The sequence below is a fragment of the Nyctereutes procyonoides genome, unplaced genomic scaffold (genome assembly GCF_905146905.1).
Source record: "Nyctereutes procyonoides isolate TBG_1078 unplaced genomic scaffold, NYPRO_anot_genome, whole genome shotgun sequence".
Lineage (NCBI taxonomy): Eukaryota > Metazoa > Chordata > Mammalia > Carnivora > Canidae > Nyctereutes > Nyctereutes procyonoides.
In genome coordinates this window covers 15,205,788-15,229,676 of record NW_026575051.1, presented here as the reverse complement: position 1 = coordinate 15,229,676, position 23,889 = coordinate 15,205,788, and the positions used below count along the sequence as shown (strand labels likewise).

The 23,889-nt window shown below is 39.3% G+C and overlaps 1 protein-coding gene across 6 annotated transcripts in view; it reads left to right on the top strand.

Annotated features, from left to right (window-relative positions):
* Nucleotides 1-260: 260 nt before the first annotated feature.
* Nucleotides 261-23,889, top strand: part of ADGRF1 (adhesion G protein-coupled receptor F1) — a 39,869-nt gene continuing 16,240 nt past the window's right edge. For 3 of the 6 annotated variants that reach the window (XM_055330296.1, XM_055330294.1, XM_055330291.1), the window contains exons 1-9: nt 466-582; nt 676-760; nt 11,647-11,725; nt 13,558-13,650; nt 14,964-15,021; nt 17,208-17,357; nt 18,606-18,779; nt 20,435-20,535; nt 21,381-21,439. In XM_055330296.1, the coding sequence (XP_055186271.1) occupies nt 11,696-11,725; nt 13,558-13,650; nt 14,964-15,021; nt 17,208-17,357; nt 18,606-18,779; nt 20,435-20,535; nt 21,381-21,439 (665 nt within the window). In that variant the 5' untranslated portion in view covers nt 466-582; nt 676-760; nt 11,647-11,695. Of the gene's footprint in view, nt 372-465; nt 583-675; nt 761-8,600; nt 8,666-11,646; nt 11,726-13,557; nt 13,651-14,963; nt 15,022-17,207; nt 17,358-18,605; nt 18,780-20,434; nt 20,536-21,380; nt 21,440-23,889 lie in introns of those variants that run through there. The other 3 variants (XM_055330293.1, XM_055330292.1, XM_055330297.1) reach the window with 3 other exon arrangements.

The following is a 23,889-nucleotide window of genomic DNA, read 5'->3' as shown; positions in this document are numbered from 1 at the left end:
TCCCCTAGAGCATTTTTCTTCCATTTTCCTTTTGTGGTTTCAGAAATCTGTCTGTGTTTGCTGCAAAATCATTAGGTCTTGGTCTCGGAGCTCCTTCCTCTTACCAGGCCTGGTATTCACTCCAAGTGGGAGGGAGTCAGCAGAAAAGTATTTCTTTTTTCCTTCTTGAAGGGGGTGTGTCTTGGGCTTGTCTGCATACAAGGGCAGCAACATGCACCTGGAGTTCCTTATGTGTCAGTGGGCCCGTGTGAATGCCGGTGAGCTGCTGTTCAGATATGAACGATGTCTTTCCAAAGAGCATTAAGAAGTGACTGAACCACAAATACACTGGAGGAAAGCTCCCAAAGGCTGTGAAAGAGAGGAATCACCAGGTAAGCCCAATGGCTGTTATTTGATTCCTTAGAATGTGTCTACTATCACCAGTATGGTTGGTTCATTTGAGATATTCTCCCCTCCACTGTGGGGAAAACTCTGATTTCAAAATCCCATTTCCTGAAGAAGGCTAAATAAATGAATAGAGGATGGAAAAGGCAATGAGCGGAGACAAGAGAGTTCATCTTCTTGGTGACTGTGTAAATTGAGGTGAGTTGCTGATTCACAGACTCCAGGTTTTCTGACACTGTACACACACTTCTCTCTACAAGAGATTAGAACACAGTATCCATTATTTTTCAGGTGTGACTGGGAAGTAGATGGACTGGAATAAAGAAGGCGCCACCATGGATACTTGTTAAAAATATCAATTTCATGACTTCCCCTGGTCAGTAATACATTAACTTGAGCCACCTCTTTAAATAAAAAGATGCTTGAGCAGATTAATTGTATTTTCACTTTAAGATGAATTCATAATAAGCTTTGCCTGAACCAGCATAAATCTGGAAAGTACTTCCCAACTTAGCTCCTTCCTTGAACTCGGAAAAATCCAAAAATGCATCCATATTATCATTCTCCTGCTTCTTTCCCTTAATAAATATAAAGGCATATACTGTATTTTCTGACTGACAGGCCTTGAAAATCAGCAATTTTTCTTTTTCTTTTCTTTATTCTTTTTTTAAAAACATTTTATTTATTTATTCATGAGAGACACAGAGAAAAATGCAGAGACATTGGCAGAGGGAGAAGCAGGCTCCCTGCAAAGAGCCTGATGAGGGACTTGATCCCAGTACCCCAGGATCATGACCAAAGGCAGACACTCAACCACTGAGCCACCCAGGTGCCCCTCTTTTTTTTTTTAAGAAAAATTTATTTATGTAAACCTGATATACTAGATAATGGGAAATTACTGAAGAAAGTATAGAAAGAAGGTCAGAGTGCAGACGTGTGGAGAAATGATGTCTGTGGCTTTTCCATGTTGCTATTCATTAAACTAATCCTGATAATAATACACATAGGTGAAAAATTACAGATAGAAAAAAATAATAAAAATAGATAAACATGTGTTCTATAATTTATTTGAAGATTAATACAGCCTTTTATGTTCTTTTTTTTCTGTAATAGAGCCCCTGCTAATTATCCAACCATAACCAAAATTCAAAACAGTCTCACAAAAACGGCCAAAAGCATACTACTTTATTCAACTATTAGCAATTATTGTAACTTTGAGCACATTATTTAGCTTTTCATGCTCTGGTTACTTAATTTGCAGAATGGTAGGGACCAGCGTCAAGATTTAAAATAAGATTTAAATTAAGATTTAAAATAAATGTAGGCATGTTGAGGCTTCTCAGGTTGACTTGCAAATCCTTCTATTTTGTGCACTGCCACAAACTGATGGAAACTGTTGCTGACATGCCTCATAGGTATGCATGTCCTACTTCTCTAAAAAGAGAGTAAATTTCTTTAATTGTTTTTTCAAGTAGGGATAGGGTTCCCATTACAGGATTTATCTCTTGTTGTGCTGAAGATACTTTGCATCCATATGCACTTGTATGTGTATGTGAGCAAGGAAGTGATCACAGGATGTCAGGGTCTCCACAGTTCAAGAGGAGATAGATACCCAGTCTTCATAGCTGTGAAAATAATCTAGAAATTTGGAGGGATGGTGCAAAAGGTCTACATGGTCTGGCATTTATCCTCTCACATGCCCAGCTGGTTCCAGCCTTGAGGAAATCCACAACTGTAGGACACAAACCCTTGGAGAATGGAGGCCTTCCTACCATACCCCTCCTCTGAAAGCCACTGAAAATCTCAGAGGCTCCTGTTCAATGGCAGGTGGAAACCTGGAATTCTAGGATGTCGAGAATGAAAATCCGTAAGAATTAATAAGTGTGAAAGTGCCCTGGTATTTCAGAGAGTCGTCATAAATTCCCTGCAGGCAGTCAGTTGAATAAATAACATGTAAAGAGGAGAACAGCAGTGAGGCATGTAGCCCTCAAACTGTGCAAATGGTAGTTAAATCTTGTTAATGGGGGTTATCGGGCCCCCCCTCTGGGTCCTCAGTGCAAATGTCCATTTTTAATTTCTGAGGTCCACAGACTTTGGAAACTCTAGATTTTCATTTTGTTTTAAAGAAAGTCTTTTAATATAAAGTCTAAGAGAATTTCCTTATTTGCTTTTTTATTGTAAGATAACATAAAAAAAAACTGATTGTAAAAGTTCCTTTATTGTTTAGGGATAAACAGGCATTTACTATAAATTTGTGGTATTAGGTAGCTTGTCACAATGGAACAAATTCACACCTGCGAAGTTTTGGGTAAAGAGACTTTGTATAAGCAGATTATATTTTCCATGAAAACCCTGCACACTTGTGTTTGTAGTTTAGCACAATTTTGCTTGAAGACTTCCTTATGCTTAATCCCTTAGAAAATTAGGCTAATTGTTTCTCGTAAGAAACTTAATGATATATTTCTTGGGCATATTACACTCTACCATGTTATTGACCAAAATGCTAATTAACCACTAAGTAGTGGAAGAAAAGACACAGCGGTAAAATTTGCAAATATTTAAGTCAGAATTTTATTATATGACGAAGGTGGCCTTTAAAACTGATAAGGAATTACTGAGCTATCTTGCTAAAGAATGGTTTGGTCAAGATATGTAGTTGGGATAACTGTTCATTTGGAGGAAAATGAAAGTAAACACTAGTTTCATACCAAAATCTAAAGTAACTCCAAAAGGATTAAAAGTTTAAATGTAAAATTAAAATTAAAGAAGGTTTAGAAGAAAATATATAAGAATATTTTTACAGTCATTTTATAAAAAATTTTTTTTAGAAAGATTTTACTTATTTATTCATGAGAGACACACACAGAGAGAGAGAGGCCGAGACACAGGCAGAGGGAGAAGCAGGCTCCATGCAGGGAGCCCGACATGGGACTCGATCCTGGGTCCCCAGGATCATACACTGGGCCCAAGGCAGATGTTCAACTGGGGAACCATCCAGGCGTCTGTATAAAAATATTTTTTTTATAAAAAATTTTTTTATGCATGACTCCTAGTTTAAAATACATACTGGAAAAAGAATGACAGATGTGATTTCATGAACACTTTGAGCTCTTGTGCAGACCATGAGAAGTTAAAAAACCAAAGACAAATGAACAAATATTTATAACAGAAGTGACAAAGAGCTAATATACATGTTATACAAAAGTTCCAAAGAAGCAGTTCTTAAGAAAAAGTAAACATCCCAACAGAAAAACTTTGAACAATGACTTAAAAAGTCAAGCCAGAAAAACAAACAAAACAAATGGCTAATAAACATCTGACAAAAATAAGGCTTAGTCTTAGTGATAAAAAAACCAAAGACATGGAAGATAAAACAATTAGACAAAAATTTTGCCTATCAATTTGGCAAACATTAAAAAAGATGCTGGGAGCATGGTGATGAAATTAGCATTTCTACACCTCGCTGGGGTGTGTAGATGGGGACAAATGGAGAGGGCATTTGGTTACTTTGATCGAAGTTCAAAATGCATAGACCTTTTGAAGCAGCACTTGAACCTGGAAAAAAATCTCAGTTTGTCCAGAATTAAGGATGCACAAGACAAAGCTTGATAGAAGGAATGTTTGAGGGCAGATTGTAGGAGTCCAGATGACGAATCTGCCACAATAGTGTGTGTACTTTTTATCTGAATCTAGTATGGGGCCTGGGAGGTTTTTGAGTATGGACTAACATAATATTTACAGGATAGGTGGAATGCCAGGAAACTGGTTCTATTTCTAGAAGAATCATTTGGGGAATGTTTTTGGAACTTGCTTTTACTCATTAGGAGATTATTATGAAAATACTGTTAATAGGCATAGGGAAACAAAGAAAGAATGGTTTTGGTATACTTGAAATAGTTAAGATTTATCAGTTTAAGCTCTGAATGAAAGTTGTATATTCATTTTACATTTCTTTAAAAAGGTATCCAAGAAGAGCCTGTAACATCTTTAATTTGATCATTCACATAAGAAGATGCCACAAAGCCTGTTTTCTAGTTCTTTCCAATGGGCCTACTAAAGTGTGTTTTCATCCTTGGACACTGATGACACTCACATTGCTAGGAGGATAGCTTTGAAAAGTATATTCTTCTTTTTTCTGAACAAAGCAAGCTTATTTGTAAGAAACTCAGATGGAGATCAAATTAACAATCAGGACCTTATTAAAATCATATCCCAAACAATAACATGCATTGGCTCAGAGTCCAAGAGAAATATTAAATTCTTTAGGGAGAGAAATTTAGAGAAAAGGTTGATAAATTCTTTTTATTTAGAATATAGGCCTATCCTTCTCATTTTCTTCAAGTATGTAATGAAAATAATCCCCACTTTACTTGTAAGATTGCCAAAATAACCAAATCTATACATACAGAAGCATTTAGTAAATGACAAAGAATTATACTTATTTCTTATTATGTAATCATCACCTCCCTTAAGTGCTGTTCAAGTACTTTTTCAAGGGAACAATCTAAGAGGAAGTTTAAATTCCATGGGTTTTACCCGCTAAGTAAGCAGAGTCATGTGAGGAAGATGGGAAATAAATCCGACCTGGGGATTCCAGGAAGGCTGGGTCCCTATCGCTGAGCTGAAGGCTTGGCTGGAAGAAACAGCTTGGCACCTTCTCTGGAATGCCATTAATCGTCCTCTAAGGGCTTGGTGCTAATATTGGCTCTACTGACCCATGAATGACAGGAGAAAATCTTTAGTTACAAAGGGTTGGAAGAGAGCCAACTCCCGAGGCTGGCCATCAGGCTCTTGCAACAGGATTGAGCTGGACTTGTCTGTGGGAAATGTACTCTACTAGGACATCGGAAGAAGTATTGGGTGATGAGCTAAGAACAACAGATCATCCTGTGTCTTTGTTGAGATACAAAGTACAGACAGAAAAGCTTTAAAAAGTCCAGATCTTTGTTAGTGGGGAGCACACAGCCATGCTAGGCTGACAGCACCAGCAATATGAGAAATGCTCTGTAGCCAAAGTTCCCACGAGTGGGAGAGGACACCCACACTTGTAAAAAATAGATTTCTTGATTTTGGGGTCTAAAAGGATCCCACGAGGAGGTAGGGTCATGAACTGGGCTCTGAAGGGAGAGCCATTCAAGGAAACGGTGCAGGATTTAAACAAGAAACAAAGAGACCCCAGCCACCCAGCAGTTGTTTTCAAAAGTAGGGCTGGATCACCGCTTTTGGAGTTTCCCAAAACTACGGGAGCTAGAGTGTATGAATGCCTTGCCCAGCTATGCTGTGAACCGCTGGTGTCTGGTACAGTGCCCAGAAAATTGGAGGCTCTCAATATCCAGTGGTTGAACAAATTAGAGTTTAGCAGATGGGTAAAGCATCCTGGAGAAGGAATAACTGAGCTAAGTCGTTCCTTTTGTCTCTCTCAGCCTTATAATTCTAGAATTCTCAAAAATCACACCTTTGTTCTCAACCCAAGGACTTCATTCTTAGTAGGTTCCCAGCCTATCTCAACACATATTCCAGAATTTTAATAACCAGTTGGAGGAGAAAACAAGTATAAAGCCCAGTAAAAAATTTTAATCTTTCCCCACTTAGCTTGATGATTGACAGACACTATAGGAGAGAATAATTAAATAAATAATGTCCAAAGAGAAACTGACAAATGGGCATATAACAATAGACTTTGAATGTGAATGGCTCTGGGCTCATACTCCCCTATTGCTTATTTTATAGAGGAAGAAACTGTGTTCCAGCATGTTCTGTTTTTTTTTTTTCTTTAGCTTCCACAGGTTCTGACAGATCAGAGACAAACCTGGGGTTAGATTCTGTTCATCTAGCTCTTTTCCATTATGTTTATACAACAGAAGCATACTAAAATATGCTAAAATGTAAAATATGTGCTTAAAATTGTACTGTGCACACATATCTATGCAGATGCTCACTGAGATTTTAAATAACTTTAAATTGTAGTGCTTCCAGAAGAAATTTGTCTAGCTCAAGATTCACCAAACTTCTCAACACTTTTCCAGATGTGAATTGGTTGTCTTCTTTGTCCCTACCTACCTTTTTTACCTGACTCCTACTATAACTGCCTACTTAAAGGAGTACAAAGAAACCCATCTCAAAGGCAAAAGGCCTAAGGCTTCCTCCACAAAGACATATCGCAATGAAAATGTTACCAAAAAGCTATAAAATGAAAGATGAAATAAAACCAAGGTTTTACAGGTCTTCTGCCTATAAAACAATCAGTTCTATTTGAGTTATGATGTCCTTCAGATGTTAGCTGGAGATCTGCTGTTTCAATTAGTGTGTGCATGCACGTGTGTGTGTATGTGTGTGTGTGTGTGGTATGCATGTGTGCCCATGTGAGTCCAGGACAGAGAAGAGGGGGACATCTCTACTGGGAATTCTTCTATTTATAGAGGAAGAAACAATCCCATAAATACTGGTGCCAGGAGAGCAACCTAAGTGTTCAACAGTGCCTAAGATTAGAATATTGCTAAAAATGCTGGTAAGTGTAGGTATGAGCAGTTCCAACTCAGCACCACTGTTGATAAGGTGACAAGTGTTGACATAAATAAATAATATTTGGGACCCATAAAGACATAACTGGAAGAATGGAGAGACAATGGACAACATTCTCCAGAGGCGTAGTAGCGAAACCTAATGATTGTTCTCTGCAGATTGAAGGACAAGGATTATCAGGAATGAATTCACTTGAATGAATTCAAGGAAGTGAGGGAGGTTCTACCATGGTCAAGCCTTCCCACTGCAGCTGGTGCCAACACAGCTGTGGGTCAGGCATCAGCAGTCCCCAGCTGCTGCCCAGTGAGTGATGTAAACACGTGTACTCTGATGTCAACAACAGCTCCTTGTCTGTGGCAGGAGTACACAGATTCTGAGAATTTTTTAATAATCAGGACTTTGGGGACACCTGGGTGGCTCAGTGGTTGAGCATCTGCCTTTGACTCAGGACATGATCCCAGGGTCCTGGGATCTAGACCCTCACTGGGTTCCCCTTGAGGAGTCTGCTTTGCTTCTCCTGTAATGACTCTGGCTCTTTCTCTGTGTCCTTCATGAATAAATAAATAAAATATTAAAAAAAATAATCAGGACACTTTCAGCTTGGAAAGGAAGTGCTGAAAATACCATGGGGGTCACATTTAGTAAAAGCAAAGTTAAGTGGGATTTAAGATTACCCAAGACACACAGACAGACACACACAGACACAGTATTTCTGACATGCACACTGTCGAGGACTCTCTTTTGAGTCAGCTAATTCAGTTACTGTAAAAAAATAGCTTTTATCATTTTGAGGCTGGGATCCATCCTTCTCTTTACATAGTGGTGGCCATTGACTTGGGAGCACCTTTTACTTGGTAAGTTAATCTGACTCACAATTGAAGTCAAATTCTGACACAATTTAACAAGTAACTATAAATACAGGTGATGAAATTAAAATATTAGTAATGCTAATATTAATTGCTGACCATAATTGAGGCTTACTACCTGCCAAGCACTGTTTGGTGTACTTTACATGCAATAATGCTTTCAAATCTCCTAAGAATCTCTGAATTAATACGATTTCCTCCACATGATAGATCAGTAAACTGAGGTATGAAAGCCTCAATTTGACATTTATCAAGTCAAAGCTGGTACCCAAACCCTGGGCAATCCAGCCACAGTGCTTGGGTCCTGTGCACCTTGAAATTCTATTTTCCCACCTTTGACTAGATGTCAAATAGAGGATGCCTGGTTAAATTTGAATTTCAGAAAAACAACGAATAATTCTGGATGATCAATAATGTCTCAAATATTGTGTGGCTCATACTGAACACTAAAAAAATTAGTCATTATTTATCTGAAATTCAGTCTTCCAACCTTATCCCAGAAGTATACACCAAGGAAGCAAAGAAAACCCTTTGATTAGTTTGAGCTTTGGTCCCAAATCCCAAAGTAGAACTCAAATCTCAGGTTTGGCTTCAGTGCTGCACTCCTGTTCCCTATCCCAGAACCAGGCTAGAATAACAACTCTTAAACCTGCATAGAGGTCAGCATCCTTTGGTTGATTTAATTATGCACATGGCTGGGTTTGGCCTAGGATTGAGTAGGGTGTAAGGGGGATAAGGTCATCTGTGTTTTCTAATGAGCTTCCAAATATTTTCTTTTCTTCCTCTGTTCTTCCTTCCCTAACCTCTCCTCCTCCTTCCTTTTAATAGTCCAGCTATTCATGATTGGCCTACAGAGCAGGAATCACTGGAATCACTGGTCTGAAACTCTGACTGTAAGTGACAATTTACCATTTCTAGCAAGTCCAAGGAGACAGCCCAGAATACACCCTCCACAAGGGAGGAAGAGGGGATAAAGAGGCCAAGAGTATGAGAGAATTTCCTCATAATGCCCAGGCTGTCATTAGGGACTTTTAGAGTTGGGTTTGCAGGCTCAAGCTTGGGCAATATGATGGAGAAAAAAAGATATTTCAGAGAGAAATGATTGAGAGAAAGAGCTACATAAGAGCCAGGCCTCCCATTTGGAAGCAGGCTCTGGCACAAGGAGAGGATAGATTATACCCACATGCACAGTGACTATTGCCCTCTTTGAAAACTTCAGCACTACAGACTATGGTGCAAAAAGTGCTCAATGTCAGGAACTGACATTAAAAAGTTTTTCCTGGAAGTAAAGAAAAAGTGAGAATGGGGTTGGAAAGAGCACAAGCTTCCTCTACGACGTGGCTGTACTCGAAGAAGGTGTTGGTAAATCAATTTAGTAGGATGTGACAGTTTACCAAAAAAATAAAACCAGAAAAAAGCCACAACCCAATAAAATAAAAACAAATAGTTATATCTCAAAGCTATAGTGGTAAAAACAGTATGGTACTGGCACAAAAATAGATACACAGATCAATGGAACAGAACAGAAAACCCAGAAATGAACCCACAATCATATGGTTAATTAATCTTTGACAAAGCAGGAAAGAATATTCAATGGGAAAAAGTCTCTTCAACAAATGGTGTTGGGAAAACTGTAAAACATGCAAAGCAATGAAACTGGACCACTTTCTTACACCATACATGAAAATAAATCCAAAATGGATTCAAACCCTAATTGTGAGACAGGAAACCATAAAAATCCTAGAGAAGAATACGTGTAGTAACCTCTTTGACGATACCCATGGCAACTTCTTTCTAGATATGTCTCTTCAGTAAGGGAAATAAAAGCAAAAATGAACTATTGGGACTTCATCAAAATAAAAAAGTTCTGCACAGTGAAGGAAACAATCAACAAAACTCAAAGGCAACTTATGGAATGGAAGAAGTTATTTGCAAATGACATATTAGATAAAGGGTTGGTATCCAAAAAATATAAAGAACTTACAAAACTCAATACCCCCAAAATGAAGAATCCAATTAAAAATAAAAGAGTCGAATAGACTTTTTTCCAAATAAAACATACGGATAGGGGTTGCCTGGGTGGCTCAGTGGTTGAGCATCTGCTTTTGGCTCAGGTTGTAATCTGGGAGTCCTGGGATCAGGTCTTGAGTCAGGCTCCCTGCAGGGAGCCTACCTCTGTCTCTACCTCTCTCTCTGTCTCTCATGAATAAATAAATAAAATCTAAAAAAAAAGAAAAAGAAAAAGAAAAAGACATACAGACATACAAGAAAAGAGAATAAATAAATAAAATCTGAAAAAAAGAAAAAAACACGGCCAAAAGATGGCCAACACACCACATGAGAAAATACCTAACATCACATACCATCAGAGGAAAATGAATCAAAACTACAATATCACCTCACACGTGTTAGAATGTGTGAGGTGTGTTCCTGTGTTTTCCTGCTAAAATCAACAACACAGGAAATAACAGATGTTGATGAGGATGTGGAGAAAGGGCATTTTCTTACACTGTTGGTGGGAATGCAAACTGGTGCAGCCACTGTGGAAAACAGTATGAGGTTCCTCAAAAAGTTAAAACTACAGCTACCCTAGGGCTCCTGGGTGACTCAGTTATGTAAACATCCAACTCTTGGTTTCAGCTCAGGTCATGTTCTCAGGGTTGTGAGATCAAGGCCCTCAAAAGGCTTTGCACTCAGTGCAGAGTCTGCTTGAGATTCTCTTCCCCTCTCTCTACCCCTCCACCTGTTCATTCTCTTTCTCTCTCAAACAAAATAAATGATAAAATCTTTAAAAAAATAAAATTAACCTACAATCCAGAAATTACAGTACTAGGTGTTTACCCAAAGAATACAAAAATACTAATTCAAAGGGATACATACATCCCAATGTTTATACCAACATTATGTACAATAGCTAAGTTATGGAACCAGCCCTAGTGTCCATTGACATATATATATAACAGAATATTACTCAGCCATATAAAAGAATGAAATCTTGCCATTTGCAAGGCATAAATGGAGATAAAAAGAAATATGTTAAACTAAAATAAGTCAGTCAGGGAAAGACAAATACCACAAATACCCTATGATTTCCCTCTTATGTGGAATTTAAAAAATAAAACAAATGAGCAGAGGGGAAAAAGAGAGAGACAAACCAAGAAACAGACTCTTTACTATAGAGAAGAAACTGATGGTTACCAGAGGGGATGTGGGGGGGATGAGGGAAATAGTTGACGGGGATTAAGGAGGGCACTTGCTGTGATGAGCACAGGGTGTTGCATACAAGTGTTGAATCACTATATTGTACACCTGAAACTAATATTAACTAAGTGGAATTTCAATAAAAAGTTAATAAAAAATGGAAATATCCAAGGGCACATCTCAGAAATAATTATGCTCTGTTTCACAGAATTGTTCTGTTATTTAACTATTCCGTTATTTAGATGTACACACTCATACATTTTATTATATGTGTATGTATATATGCACATTATAAAATATATATCTTTTTTATGGGTCCTGTTCAAAATGTTTGAAAAACACTGCTCTATGGATAAATGTCCAGCACAGAGCTGGCCAGGGGAAATAGGACCCAGAGGAGATGAGTTTTGAAAAGCAAGATCTAGAAGAACAATCTGGAGCACAGGCTTCTGCTCAAAGCTAAATCAGTAGATTTTGAAGGAGTTTTGGCAAGTGGGAATGTAGGGACAGGAGTGGACCAGGAGGGGAAAAGGTAAACACACAAGTTGTATATGTTTCCTTGCTTATTTTTCATGCTTCCCTAGAAAGCCCTGGAAAGGGTCTCTGCTGACATGTAGGCCATGGCTGTAGTAATTTTTATCTTGTCTCTAGCACCTTTTTTCTTTTTTTGTAGATCCAAGAGCAAAGTGTGAGGCAGCACAGTCAGCCATGGCAGGGTTTGTATGAGGGTTAAAGTGCATCTGGGAAACAAGGTAAGGGCTGGAAGGAAGGGCTCAACTCTGTGTTTTCTGTGCTGCTAACCAAGGACACTTATTCTAGTGGTGGGTTATTGAGTTTGGGAATTAGAGTTTTTCATCTTTTCCCATGTGGAATAATGTTGAGAGGCCAGAGGGAAGTGTACCTTCATTTCTATCAATGATATTCAATACAACTTTTCAGAAATTGTGGTAAAAAAACCCCACATAACATAAAATGTACTGCCTTAACCATTTTTAAGTGTGCAGTTTCAATAATGTAAAGTATATTCACATTGCTGTACATCAGTTCTCTGGAACTTTCTGTTCTGGCAAAACTGAAACTTTTTATTATTATCGTTATTACTAAATAATAAGTCTCTATTTTCCCTTCTCCAAGCCCTTGGTGACCACCATTCTATTTTCTATTTCTGTGAGCTTGACTTCTTTAGATACTTCATAGAAGTAGAATCATACAAGATCTTTTTCCCATTGGCTTCTTTTTAAAAAATATAATGCCCTTGATGTTTATCCATGTCTTATCATGTGACAGGATTTCCTTCTATTTTAAGGCTGAATACTATTTCGTGCCTAATATAACTTTTGGCAAAAATGGAAGTGTTCTGGGGCAACTGGGTGGCTCAGTCAGTTGAGTGTCTGGCTCTCGATTTCGGCCCAGGTCATGATCTCAGGGTTGTGGGATTGAGCCCCAAGTCTGAATTCCCACTCAGCTTGAGATTACCTCTCCTCTCTTCCTCTCTCTGTGCCTTCCCCCTGTGCACTCTTTCTCTCTTTCTAAGTAATAAATAAATCTTCAAAAAAATAATCAAAGTGTTCTGCATCTACACTGCCTAACATTGGTAGCCACTAGCTACATGTGGTTGTTGAGCACTTGAAATGTGGCTAGTGTGACAGAGAAATCGAAATTTTCATTTCATTCTATTGTAATTAAAACTAAAATTTAGATTTCCACATAGCTCCAGTGGCTACCATATTGGACAGAACAGTTCTAACTTACCATGATTTTGTTGTTGTTGATATGAAAATCCTGGGTACACATGGCTAATTTTGTGACCATGACTATGTGTTGATTTTTGTCTAAATTATTCTGACATAAGCATAAAGTCAAGCATAATTTGTTGATAATTACATCAACTATAAGGAAAGAAATTTGTTTGATTTGTTCATTATTATTTCTATGCTTACATACTCTGATTTTGTCCTTATAGTCATGGTTCTAAGGATCTTCAGTTACTTATTTATTTATATGTTTGTTTGTTTTTCAAAGATGTTATTTATTTATTCATGAAAGACACACACAGAGGCAGAGACACAAGCAGAGGGAGAAGAGCCTGTTTTGAGACTCAATCTCAGAACTGCAGGATGATGACCTGAGCCAAAGGCTCAACCACTGAGCCACCTAGCTGCCCCAGATCTTCGGTTATTTTAATGTTTGTTTTTATGGAAATGAAAGGAAACCATGAAATATAAAAAGGCTGGATGTTAAATGCATTTGTTTGCAAAGTTAAGCAAGGCATGATTTTAAAATAGCCTATGTTTGGTCAAATTTCATCACTGAGAAGAGAGCTCTCGAGCAATTTTCTAGGCAGTTTGTAAAGACAGAAGCTTACTACTCCTGCTATCAGAGTGGAAATAATGGCATCTCAGGCTACACATGTGAGGTGGAAAAATAATCAACCACTCAGGGATTCTGACCCACTCGTTAGTCTCTACCGCTGTGTGCATTTTTAAATCCTGGCTTGAATGACCTGTTTTTGTGCCTCAGCCTTGCATGATATATCCATTGTCTAGCCACAGACTGTGACTCTGGTTGTTTACGTTGAATCCAGGATAAGGAGGGAGGCCAACTGAAGATGCAAGTCCACGTGCTCTGGCTCATCTCTTTCTTCACACTCATTGAGGGTTGGGAAGGCTTCCCGGGGGTGAGTTGGCATATGCCCTATTTTCCCTCTCTACCACCTCTCTTCTCTCCCTCTGCCCTTTGAAAGCCCATCATTCTCTTGGCAACTGGAACTGCATAATTTAATAGACTTGGAATGAAAAATCTTGGGTTCTTGTCTCCACGTTACCAACATTAGCTGCATAGCCTTGGACAGTTTTATCTCTTGGAATTTAGATGAGCTAACTGCAAAATAAGGAACTTAGACTAAACCATTTTGGAGATCATGTTTAGCTCAGCACATTCCTTCTTATGATTTCTTTGAGGAAAGGCATAAAGATTGGTATGGGCAATCACTGGACTCTCACCCCCAACTACACTCACTCTCTCAATGTTTTCATCTAGGATCATGGTTTTAGTATTCTTTACACCCTGATGACTCCCAAATATACATCTGCATCTCGACCTTCTCCCCTGAACTCTACAGCTATATGTCTGTCTACTACCTACGTGGGTGTCTCCAGCTGGGTGTCCAATAGACCCCTTAACTTAATATGTCCAAAATTAAATTCCTGATGTTTTTTTTTCACCAAACCTGCTTCTCCTTTCCCATCTCAACAAGTGGCATCATTGTCTCTCCAGATGCTTGGGCAAAAAACTTATTTTCACGTTTGACTCTTCCCATAATCCATATTTAAACCATTGGCTCCTGTTTTGTTTTGTTTTATCTTTGAAATACACCCAGAATTCAAACATTTCTCACTACCTCTGTGGCTTCCACCTTGATCCACACCTTTAGTATCTCTCGCCTGTGTTATTTCAATAACTCCTGAGATGCTCTCATTGCTTCTCTGCCTGTCTGTTCCCAACATGGCTGCAGGATTGAGCCTTCTAAAAAGTAAAGTAGAGCACTCTCACCTCTTTTGAGAACTCTCCAGTGGGTTCCCATCCCACTCAAGTAAAAATTAAGCTGTTGCCCTATAAAGATTCAACAGCCCACCTCCTTGGAGATACTTTCTGAGTTCGAGTCCTACCATCTCCCCTTCCCCACTCCATTGTGCTACTCTGGTCTCCTCACTCTCTCCTCACATGCCAGAGATATTCTTACCCCAAGGCCATTGCATGTGCAGTTCCCTCTGCCAGGAAAGTTCTTTCTCCAGGGATCCTTACTCCACTACCTCCTTCAGGTTTGTGCTCAAAAGTTGCCTCAGAGAAGCCTTCTCTGGCCACCTCTCCACTATCCCTGACTTGGATTTTAGATCCATAATTTCAATTCATCTGGGAGATTCAATAAGGCCTTATGAAGTAAATCATTACAAAGCTCTGCCTTAATAATTCTCATTTTCTTTTAAACAGAGAACTGAAGGCATCAAAACAAAAGGAGGACTCATTTTGAATAGGAAAAAGCATCCAGGTGAGCTGAGCCTCCCTTAGGGAGTGTGGTGCAGTAGACAAGGAACTAGGGTTCCTACCTCAGTAGGTCTTCTGACTGGAGATCTTTGACACACAGTTAAACACCTCAAATCTGGAAAACTAGAATAATAGCCATCCCTACTGGACAAATGCAACACATTTGTGAGAATTAAATAATACATAAAGGCGCAGTAACCTGCATCATATTGGGCAAGTAGCTGTTTCATATTCTTCCTTTCATTCCTTATCTCAATCCTAACAATGTAATTAGTGGGCCCAACCCTCAGCCTAGGAATAGGTTGCATTCTGAAATTTAATCTGTTGTTCTGATGTTCCAGACATTGAATATATTTCTTGGTGGAAACCATGGTGCACACAGATGGTTGTTAGGTTCCTGGGTCAGTCCGCGAAAGCTTTGGTCCAGGGAAGTGATCTGTCATAAAAAGTATGCAAATAGTGTCATTGTACAAACCACTCTGCAAGGCTACACTTCTTCAGAGAATGAAATAAAAATTCAACTTGGAATGCTATGAAAACATTTTCTCTGACGGTGAAAAGACAATATTTAGTGAGGTGTTACTAGGTGCCAGATGCTATGTTAAGTGCATTAGATGAATTAAATCCTTACACTGGCCCTCTGATTTAGGTGGAATGGTCATCTTTATTTTACAGTCAATAAAATTAAGACACAGAGCTAGGGGGAGGAGGAATGATTCAAATCTAAACACTCTGGCTCTAGAACCAGTGCCATGAGTCTCCTCCCACTTCTTACCTGCTTGGGCAGTGGGAGCAGGAGTCCACTTACCTTCGCCTACTTGGTGTAGCTCCCAAGACCTGGGACAGAGGTTCCAGCCTACAAGGAAGAGGAGAGGAGAGAGTAAGAGGCTGGGCTGAAGCTCTATACAGGGAGATGGTGGAAGCAATGGTAGGCAGGAAATTCTTGTACATGTTCTGGGGCATGTCAGCCTCAGCTGGCTTCCTGCCACCCTCTTGAATGCCTTCTGAAAAGTCTAGAGGTTGATCTGCTGATTTCCTTCTCTATAAATTTCCCTTCTGCCTGGTGCCCCAGGCTCCTAACAAATGGGCCAGTTTCAGAGAAGCTCCCCATCTCATCCATCCCCGCAGAAAGCATGGCTGTCACGAGAAATCTGAGAATTCTAGGAAATTTCAGTGCCAGTGGCAGTCAGAAGAGACCCACAACAGAAGGATGTTCACCCTTTCCTTCTCTCTCTTTAGGGTCCTTATATTCCTAATCTAGATGTGTAGATGAGCTTAGGACAATCTTGAAACCTCATGAAATCCCACACTATGCTTCATGTGAATGTGCCTAAATGAGTTCTGGGTAGGAGGATCCTCCTAGGATTCATAGTCTCCTGAGTCCAGAACATGTAACAGCTTCTCCTTAGGAAAACAAAAGGTGCTGCTCAGGAGTGATAAGGCAGAGATGAGGGTACATAAAGGCTCAAGTAAGTTCTGGTTTGGTTTTGCTTTTGCATTTCATATAAGGTACTCAAAGTTGGCTAATTACTGAAACCTCCTCATAGGATCAAAAAGGGCTCTTTGGAGAGGGAAGTGTGAGACTGGGGGGTTTTATTTTTTTAAAAGATTTTATTTATTTATTCATAAGAGAGAGGCAGAGACACAGGCAGAGGGAGAAGCAGACTCAATGCAGGAGCCTGAAAGGGGCCTCGATCCTGGGACTCCAGGATCAAGCCCCAGGCTGAAAGTGGCTAAACCGCTGAGCCACCTGGGCTGCCCAAGACTGGGGGTTTTACACTGGACATGCTCCAAGGAGACTGGAGCTGGGAGAGAAAGAGGGAAGAATAACTAGGATTTTCCTCACCTCTTCTTTCTTGGGTCTTGGTGCCTGAAACTTGACCTTGAATGCATCCTGATGAACCGTGTAAAGTCAGGAGGGTGATACCAGGATGGGTCAGGGAGAGTGGAGAGCTGGCTTGGCAGAAATGGGGATAGACATAGATCAAGCACATGTGGAGCTGTCTGCAAGTGTTTCCTCTGGATGCTCATTTTTATTTAGTGTCTGGATGAGTAGAAGTCAGTAACAAGCAACATGACATAGCCTATGACCTCCAGGCTACATGTGACAATTGCTTTCTGGTGGCTTCCTTGGCAATATTTCTCTCTCAGATTGAAAAAGGAGGCTCCTAACTATCTTCCTCTTTTTAGGCCCAGTCCGGGAGTATGAGCTACTGCTTCAGGTGTCCTATAGAGATTCCAAGGATAAGAGAGACCTGAAGAATTTTCTGAAGCTTTTGAAGCCTCCATCATTATGGTTACATGCTCCAGTGAAGATTATTAGAGCAAAAGCCACTACATGTAAATCTGCCCTCTTGGGACTGGGAATGGAAGGGGGAAGGTGGGTAGCAGTCGGGTCAGGTTAGGTTACTCTATGGAGACAATCATCCCCACATTATCTGTGGTTTGAAAGAAGACATTTTTATTTCTTCTTCATGCTACCTCTTTATTGCAGGCTGGCAGCAGGGTTGTGTTTGTGTGGTCACTTGGGAATTCAGGCTAATGAATCAGACACTATCTCAGATGTACTCAGTTGGAGCCAAAAAGAAATAGAACACTCGTTGGCAGTTGAATCCTCTAACTCCGAAGTGACACATATTAATTCTGCTTACAACTTATTGGCAAATACTGGTCTTGTGGCCCCATTCAACCTCAGGGGGCCAGGATATGTAATCCTACTATGTGCCTGGAAAAGAGCAAGAAATAATTGATAGCAATAATGATCACAATGCTGGGTCTCAGAGACATTAAATGCTTTGCCTAAAGCAGTAGTTCTCAAAGTGTGGTGCCCAGATTAGCAGCGGAACCAGTATCAGAGAGCTTAATGAAAATGTAAATCCTTGGCCCTCTCCCAGACTTACTGAATCAGAAACTTTGGAATGAGACTCTCCAGGTGATTCTGACATGACAAAGTCTGGGAATCATTCCCTATCATAATATCACAAAGTTTGAGAATCATTCCCTATCAAATATCATAATGCATATTTCCCCAAAAATGTCTGGTGACTTTGTCCCATTTTTTTGGCCTATTATAAAGGAATACCTGTTGATGGGTGTTTTAGGTCAGTCAGTAGGGAATGAGCACACAGAATTGGCTGATGGAATTTTTCACCATGACTCTCAAGAAGAAAAAACTCTCTTGATGTTTAGCATCACCTGAGAATGGTGCTGGGTGGGTAGGAGGAACCTCCAACAAAAAGGTGGTGAAGAACTTTATAGAATTCTTAAATAGCTGTCAGGTTGACACCCTCTCTTCAGCTTCTCTTTCCCATTCTAAGGGCTATCTACAGGGCATCCGTGGGCATCCATCCTTCTTTTGGATGTCAGGCCCAGCCACTTGATTTTGTGTTTTTGTTAGGTGTCTGTTATCAGGCTGAGAATCTATTGAATTGGACATATATTTACCTTAAACATATTGCCATCCTACTTTCACCCTTCTAGCTCTTGGTGAGAAACACTTGGTTCAGATTCTAAGTCTAGGGGTGAGAGCTCAGGACTGGTCAGTTTATAAACCAGATCTCATGCAACCAAGCTCTGTTTTTTGTGCAGACTGTGGCAACCAGAATGGGAGTTTGGAGTGTGCCTGTGAGGACGGCTACACCTGGTTTCCTCCCTCATGCCTTGATCCCCAGAAATGCTACCTTCACACAGCTGGAGCACTCCAGAGCTGTCACTGTCATGTCAACAACCTCAGTCAGAGCACCAATTTCTGTGAGAGAACAAGTAAGCACATAAGGGTGCCAGGAGGAGAGTTCTGGACTGGGGCCCCGCCCACCCAACCTGCACAGAGAGGGAACTCTAGTTTCTTGCCCATGTGTTAACTCTTAGTCTCCATGAGCAGAGCTATGGTTTGTAGGATTGTCAAAGGGCCATGACAACATAACCCACTAGGCTTAGTTGGACAGAGAGAGAGCTTTATAAGTGTAGAAAAAAGGGAAATGAGAGTCGATGTTTGGGCATCACTTTAACCCCCTGGTCATCCAGCTCAGCTCTGCATTTCAATGATTTTATTGAGATTGAGGGGGATTCACAGGAATCCCAAGTAGGAGAACTGCTTGAGTACACAAAATTTTTTTCCTGCCTTCTTTTCATTTCTTTTGCCAACATCAATTTCCAGAAAAGGGAAGTCTAGAGGTGTGAGAGTAGGGAAGAACACATAGTGGTTATACTGAAATATATGTTCTAGGTGGCCAACAAATATATGTATTGAATGCATTACCAAAACAAAACAGAAGTTAAAAGTCTAGCCTAGGAAACCAGTGGAAGCTGGGGGACCTTTGTTGCCTTAGGGTTATGTTCAGTAGATGATGAAGTGAGCCAAATGATGTGGCCTCCAGGGCTTGAAGGACTTTGGAAAGTCTCCTCAGAGACTACTCCAGTTCTCCTGAAGCTCTGGATTTTGGTAGAGCTGTGCAAAGAGAGGGAGAACCCGAAAAAACCTAGCATTCCTGGGCATTCTTGCCTCCCCTTCCCAGGACCATGCCAATTCATGATGGCCACACATATTTATTAAATGCCATATTTATACCCAGATCTGAGGCGAATTCTGGGAGGACACAATGAAACATTTCTCTCTCTCTATGAATTAGCAGCCCAGTTGGGGAGGTGAGGCTGTAATCCAAGAAAGAGGACAATGTAATTTCTTCAACAAATTTGAATTAAAGCCTACTCTTTGAAAGGTGGTCTATGTCTGATGCATCTTGAAGAGATACAGAGATGGATCAGACAGGGATTATACCCACAAGGCTCTTTCCAAAGTGGAGTGTGTTTACATAAACGTGAGAAATGCTCACAGATATGTTGGTACAAGTGGTTGTAAAGGGAGTATGAACAAAGTACTGTAGGAATTTAGAGGAGCGAAAGAATTTGCGTTTGGGGGATCTGGGGAGGCCTTGCAGAGGAGGTACATTTGACTAGGTCCTAAATGAAGGATAAACAGAGCTTGTCCATATGAAAATGAACAACAACCTGCCCCAGCACAGAAAAGCAATGGGAGAGTCAGCAAGTAGTGTTTTATAGTTTTTTCTTCTTAAAAATTTTTTCAGACAGAATGTTTCAGCTCAATGCCTAGATGGACACACATTTTAGTGTTAACTGACTGCCTTTTGTAACCACACGTGAGTGGCCACACATTTACGTATTAGTAACGTTATCTTGATCACCAGCACCTTCTCGTTATATTTCAAATCCACAACTGAAAAGTCTAGTTTTGTGTCTGCTTCCTATATTATTTTAGGTGAACATTCATTACATTACAAGAAGAAATTGAAATGCTGCTGTTGAATAGGTGGGCTTCAAATGTACTTCTGTAATTTTATGCTGCAATAAATTCCACTGAGTGATTTTTATACCTATAAACCTCTTTTTATTTCCCATAGAGGTTTGGGGCACTTTCAAAATTAATGAAAGATTTACCAAAGACCTTTTGAATTCATCTTCTCCTTCATACTCCAAATATGCGACTGGAATTGAAATTCAAGTAAGCGCTTTCTACTTACTTCATAAGAAATTGTTGGCTAAACATAAGTTCAGATGTTTTCAATTAAGCGTGTTTATTTAATACATATTCTTAATTATTCATGTTCAATGAGTTATTACAGAGCAGTTAATCGCATTGCCCACAACTGACGTATGTTGAACATTTTCTTTCTGGGAGATTTTTAACAATTGACTTCTTTCCATTTCTCTTGTGTTCATTTTTGCTCATTTATGTGAGTCATAGTCTACCAAGTCTTCTTGATTATTTTCTGTTTTATATTTGTCAAAAGAAAATTTCATGCTCCAGGCTCCATTGTCAGCATTTGGGATTCATTCCATAAAGAAGCCTCGCTTCTAAACAGAATTACTGAGCAAAATTCTGGACTGTGTAATGAAGTCACCAAAAAACCGAATCAGTGTCTGTCTGCTTAGGATGATGGTTCAGATGTCATTTTCACTGAAGACATACATGATTACTTGCCAGATAGAGTCAGTTTAAATGCATATGGAGATTTATGGCTTATTTTTGTGAAGGAGAAAACAGATTTTGGGTAAATTTGTATCATCTAGCACCCAATCCCCTATTTTCTAAGCAATTGGTTCTCCAATCTTTACTAGCAAACTCAAAAATAAATGATGTGTGTGTGTATGTGTGTGCGTGTGTGTACAATTCTCAACTGTCATTTGAAATCTATTTGTGTAATATGCAACTGCCTCTTGTAGTATCTCTTTCCTTTGCTCAATGGTTCTATTGGTTTACTTATTATCTGCATGAGTTTTTTTTCTTAAATATCTTTCTTGTATGGGGTCAAAGATCAACATATTGCCCTTTTTTCTCCTTGTAAGCTTAAGGAGGCATTCAAAAGAATTCAAGATTTTGAGTCAGTTCGTGTCACCCAATTTCGGTAAGTACTCACAATGGCCTTAAAAGGACATCCCCAGAGGGGTGTCTGGGTAGCTCAGTTCGCTGAACTCCCACCTCTTGTTTTCAGTTCAGGTCATGATCTCAGGGTCATAAGATGGAGCCCTGTGTTGGGAATCTGAGCTCAGCAGGGAGTCTGCTTGAGATTCTCTCTCTCTCCCTCTGCCCTTCTCCTTTCACATGCTCTCTCTATATTTCTTTCTCTCTAAAATAAATAGATAAATCTTTAAAAAAGGACATCCCCAGAATTGTGCACCCATCCTGCAGAATGCCTAGTGCCATTCCCAAATGATCTAGACAGAAAACAGGGAAGAACCAGCCTTTCTAGTAGGATTCTCACTAAAACCGGACAAAAGTCTGTGATGCTTCTAAAAGTCAGAAGAGGAAACTTAAATATTGAATGGCATTCTCCAAGTGTAGCTCAGGAACTAGAACTGCAAACCCATTGTTGCAGAACTTGGGATGAAACAGGAAATCATGGTATGCAAGGATGGGAAGGATGAGGGGTAAAGATGAGGGTTTAGGTTGCAGAAGGATGATTTCTCTCTGTTCACAAGCACAGAGGGGTATGATACAGTTATATAATTGGGAACCATGCGAGGAGACTTGGGTAAACCATTTTTGTGTAGATATCACCTATGCATAGCTCAAAACTGACTAGGTATTGTCTACAGCAAATAAAGAGATATTTAGTAAATTGTCCTTTTGTTTATGCTTTCATTCCAAAAATTAACTGGTTAGTTAGCCATGTGTACATTGATTACTACTAATAGTCTTCTTGATAGAGGAAGGGCCTTAGAGGTCAGAGAGCTTGACTATATATATATATTTTTTTCACAGTTAAAGAATAGCTATAGGAAATTTTCAACAGCATTGCTTTAAATATACTGTCCTAGATATTATCCTTCTAATTATCTTATGTTGTTACATAAAGGCCTATATGTATAATTTTCTTTAAAATTCAATGCTAGGAAAGATACTGCTTCTTTTTTCTAATACCAAGTTCTATATAATAAATTATATTTTCTTTTCTGACTGCAGTTACTGAATGCATAGCAAAACTCAAAACAATCACATTAATTTTTGTATTCAATATTCATATTTTTCTTTACCTTGGTCCTAGTTTTCCATTTATATTTATTTCTTTTTTATAAAATTTATCTATTAATGAGAGACAGAGAAAGGCAGAGACATAGGCAGAGGGAGAAGCAGACTCCCTGTGGGGAGTGTGATGCAGGACTTGATCCCAGGACCCCAGGATCATGACCTGAGCCAAAGGCAGACACTCAACCACTGAGCCACCCAGGTGCCCTTCCATTTATATTTCTAACACATATTCCATTCCATATATTTTATAAGCTATCTCCCGTAATTTGTAGATAAAATCATAAAGTAGGCATAAGTCAATAAGATACAATTATTTAGGTCTTATTGTTTATGTATATGATTTAAAGTAAATCTTTATCTCTTAATGTCACAGTTTACTTCTCTGGTGAATGGGACTGTTAAAGCCTGTGGAATCTGATTTAACTTGATTAAATCAAATGAAATCGTAGGCAGGAAAATATTTTGTAAACAATGTTTTGTTGATAGGAGAGCCATATCAATGCAAAGACACTGTGACTCTCACTACATAAAAGAGTGTTTGGATTTATTCAAACATTGTGAGTGTAGTTCAATGTAGTGATTAAGAATTTGATATTTGGAGCATGAGAGATTCTAATGCATCAGTTAATAATTAATAATTACCTGACCCAACTTCTCTTGGGGAGTCTAGCTCCCTTACCTACAAAATGGGGGACAATATAATGTTTACTTTATGGCATTATTGCAGGATTTAATATATATGATCTCACTTGTTTTCATGACCTCAAAACACAATGCATTATGCTGATGGTTTCTAAATGTATTACTTGAGCTTAGCCTTTCCCATGAAGTCCAAACCCAAATATCCAACTGCCTATTAACATCTCCATTGGACTTTCTAGTAGTCATGTCAAACATAATGTGTCCAAAACAGGGATCCTCCAACTTTTCTCCTCAAAACCTTTAAGCTACTTCTCCCACTGCTGTGTTCATCCCAGTTACAGTGACGCAAGTCTTCCAGTTGCACACACCCAAACTTGAAGTCACCCTTTGTAATCATTTTTTATTGAGGTATAATTTACATAGTGAGAGCTCAAGCCTTATGTGTACAGTTTCGTAAGCTTTGACAAATGCTTGTACCAGCCACCTTTTAAGGAGACAGAACATTGTCATCACCCCTGAAGTTACCTTGTACCTCCAGACAATTCCATGCCCACCCCTACCTCCCACCAGAAATCACCACTGCTCTTATTTCTATCATTGTAGGTTAGTTTTGTCTATTTCAGAACTTCATATAAAAGGAATCACCCAATTTGTAGTTTTTGTGTGTGTCTGGCTTCTTTTCAT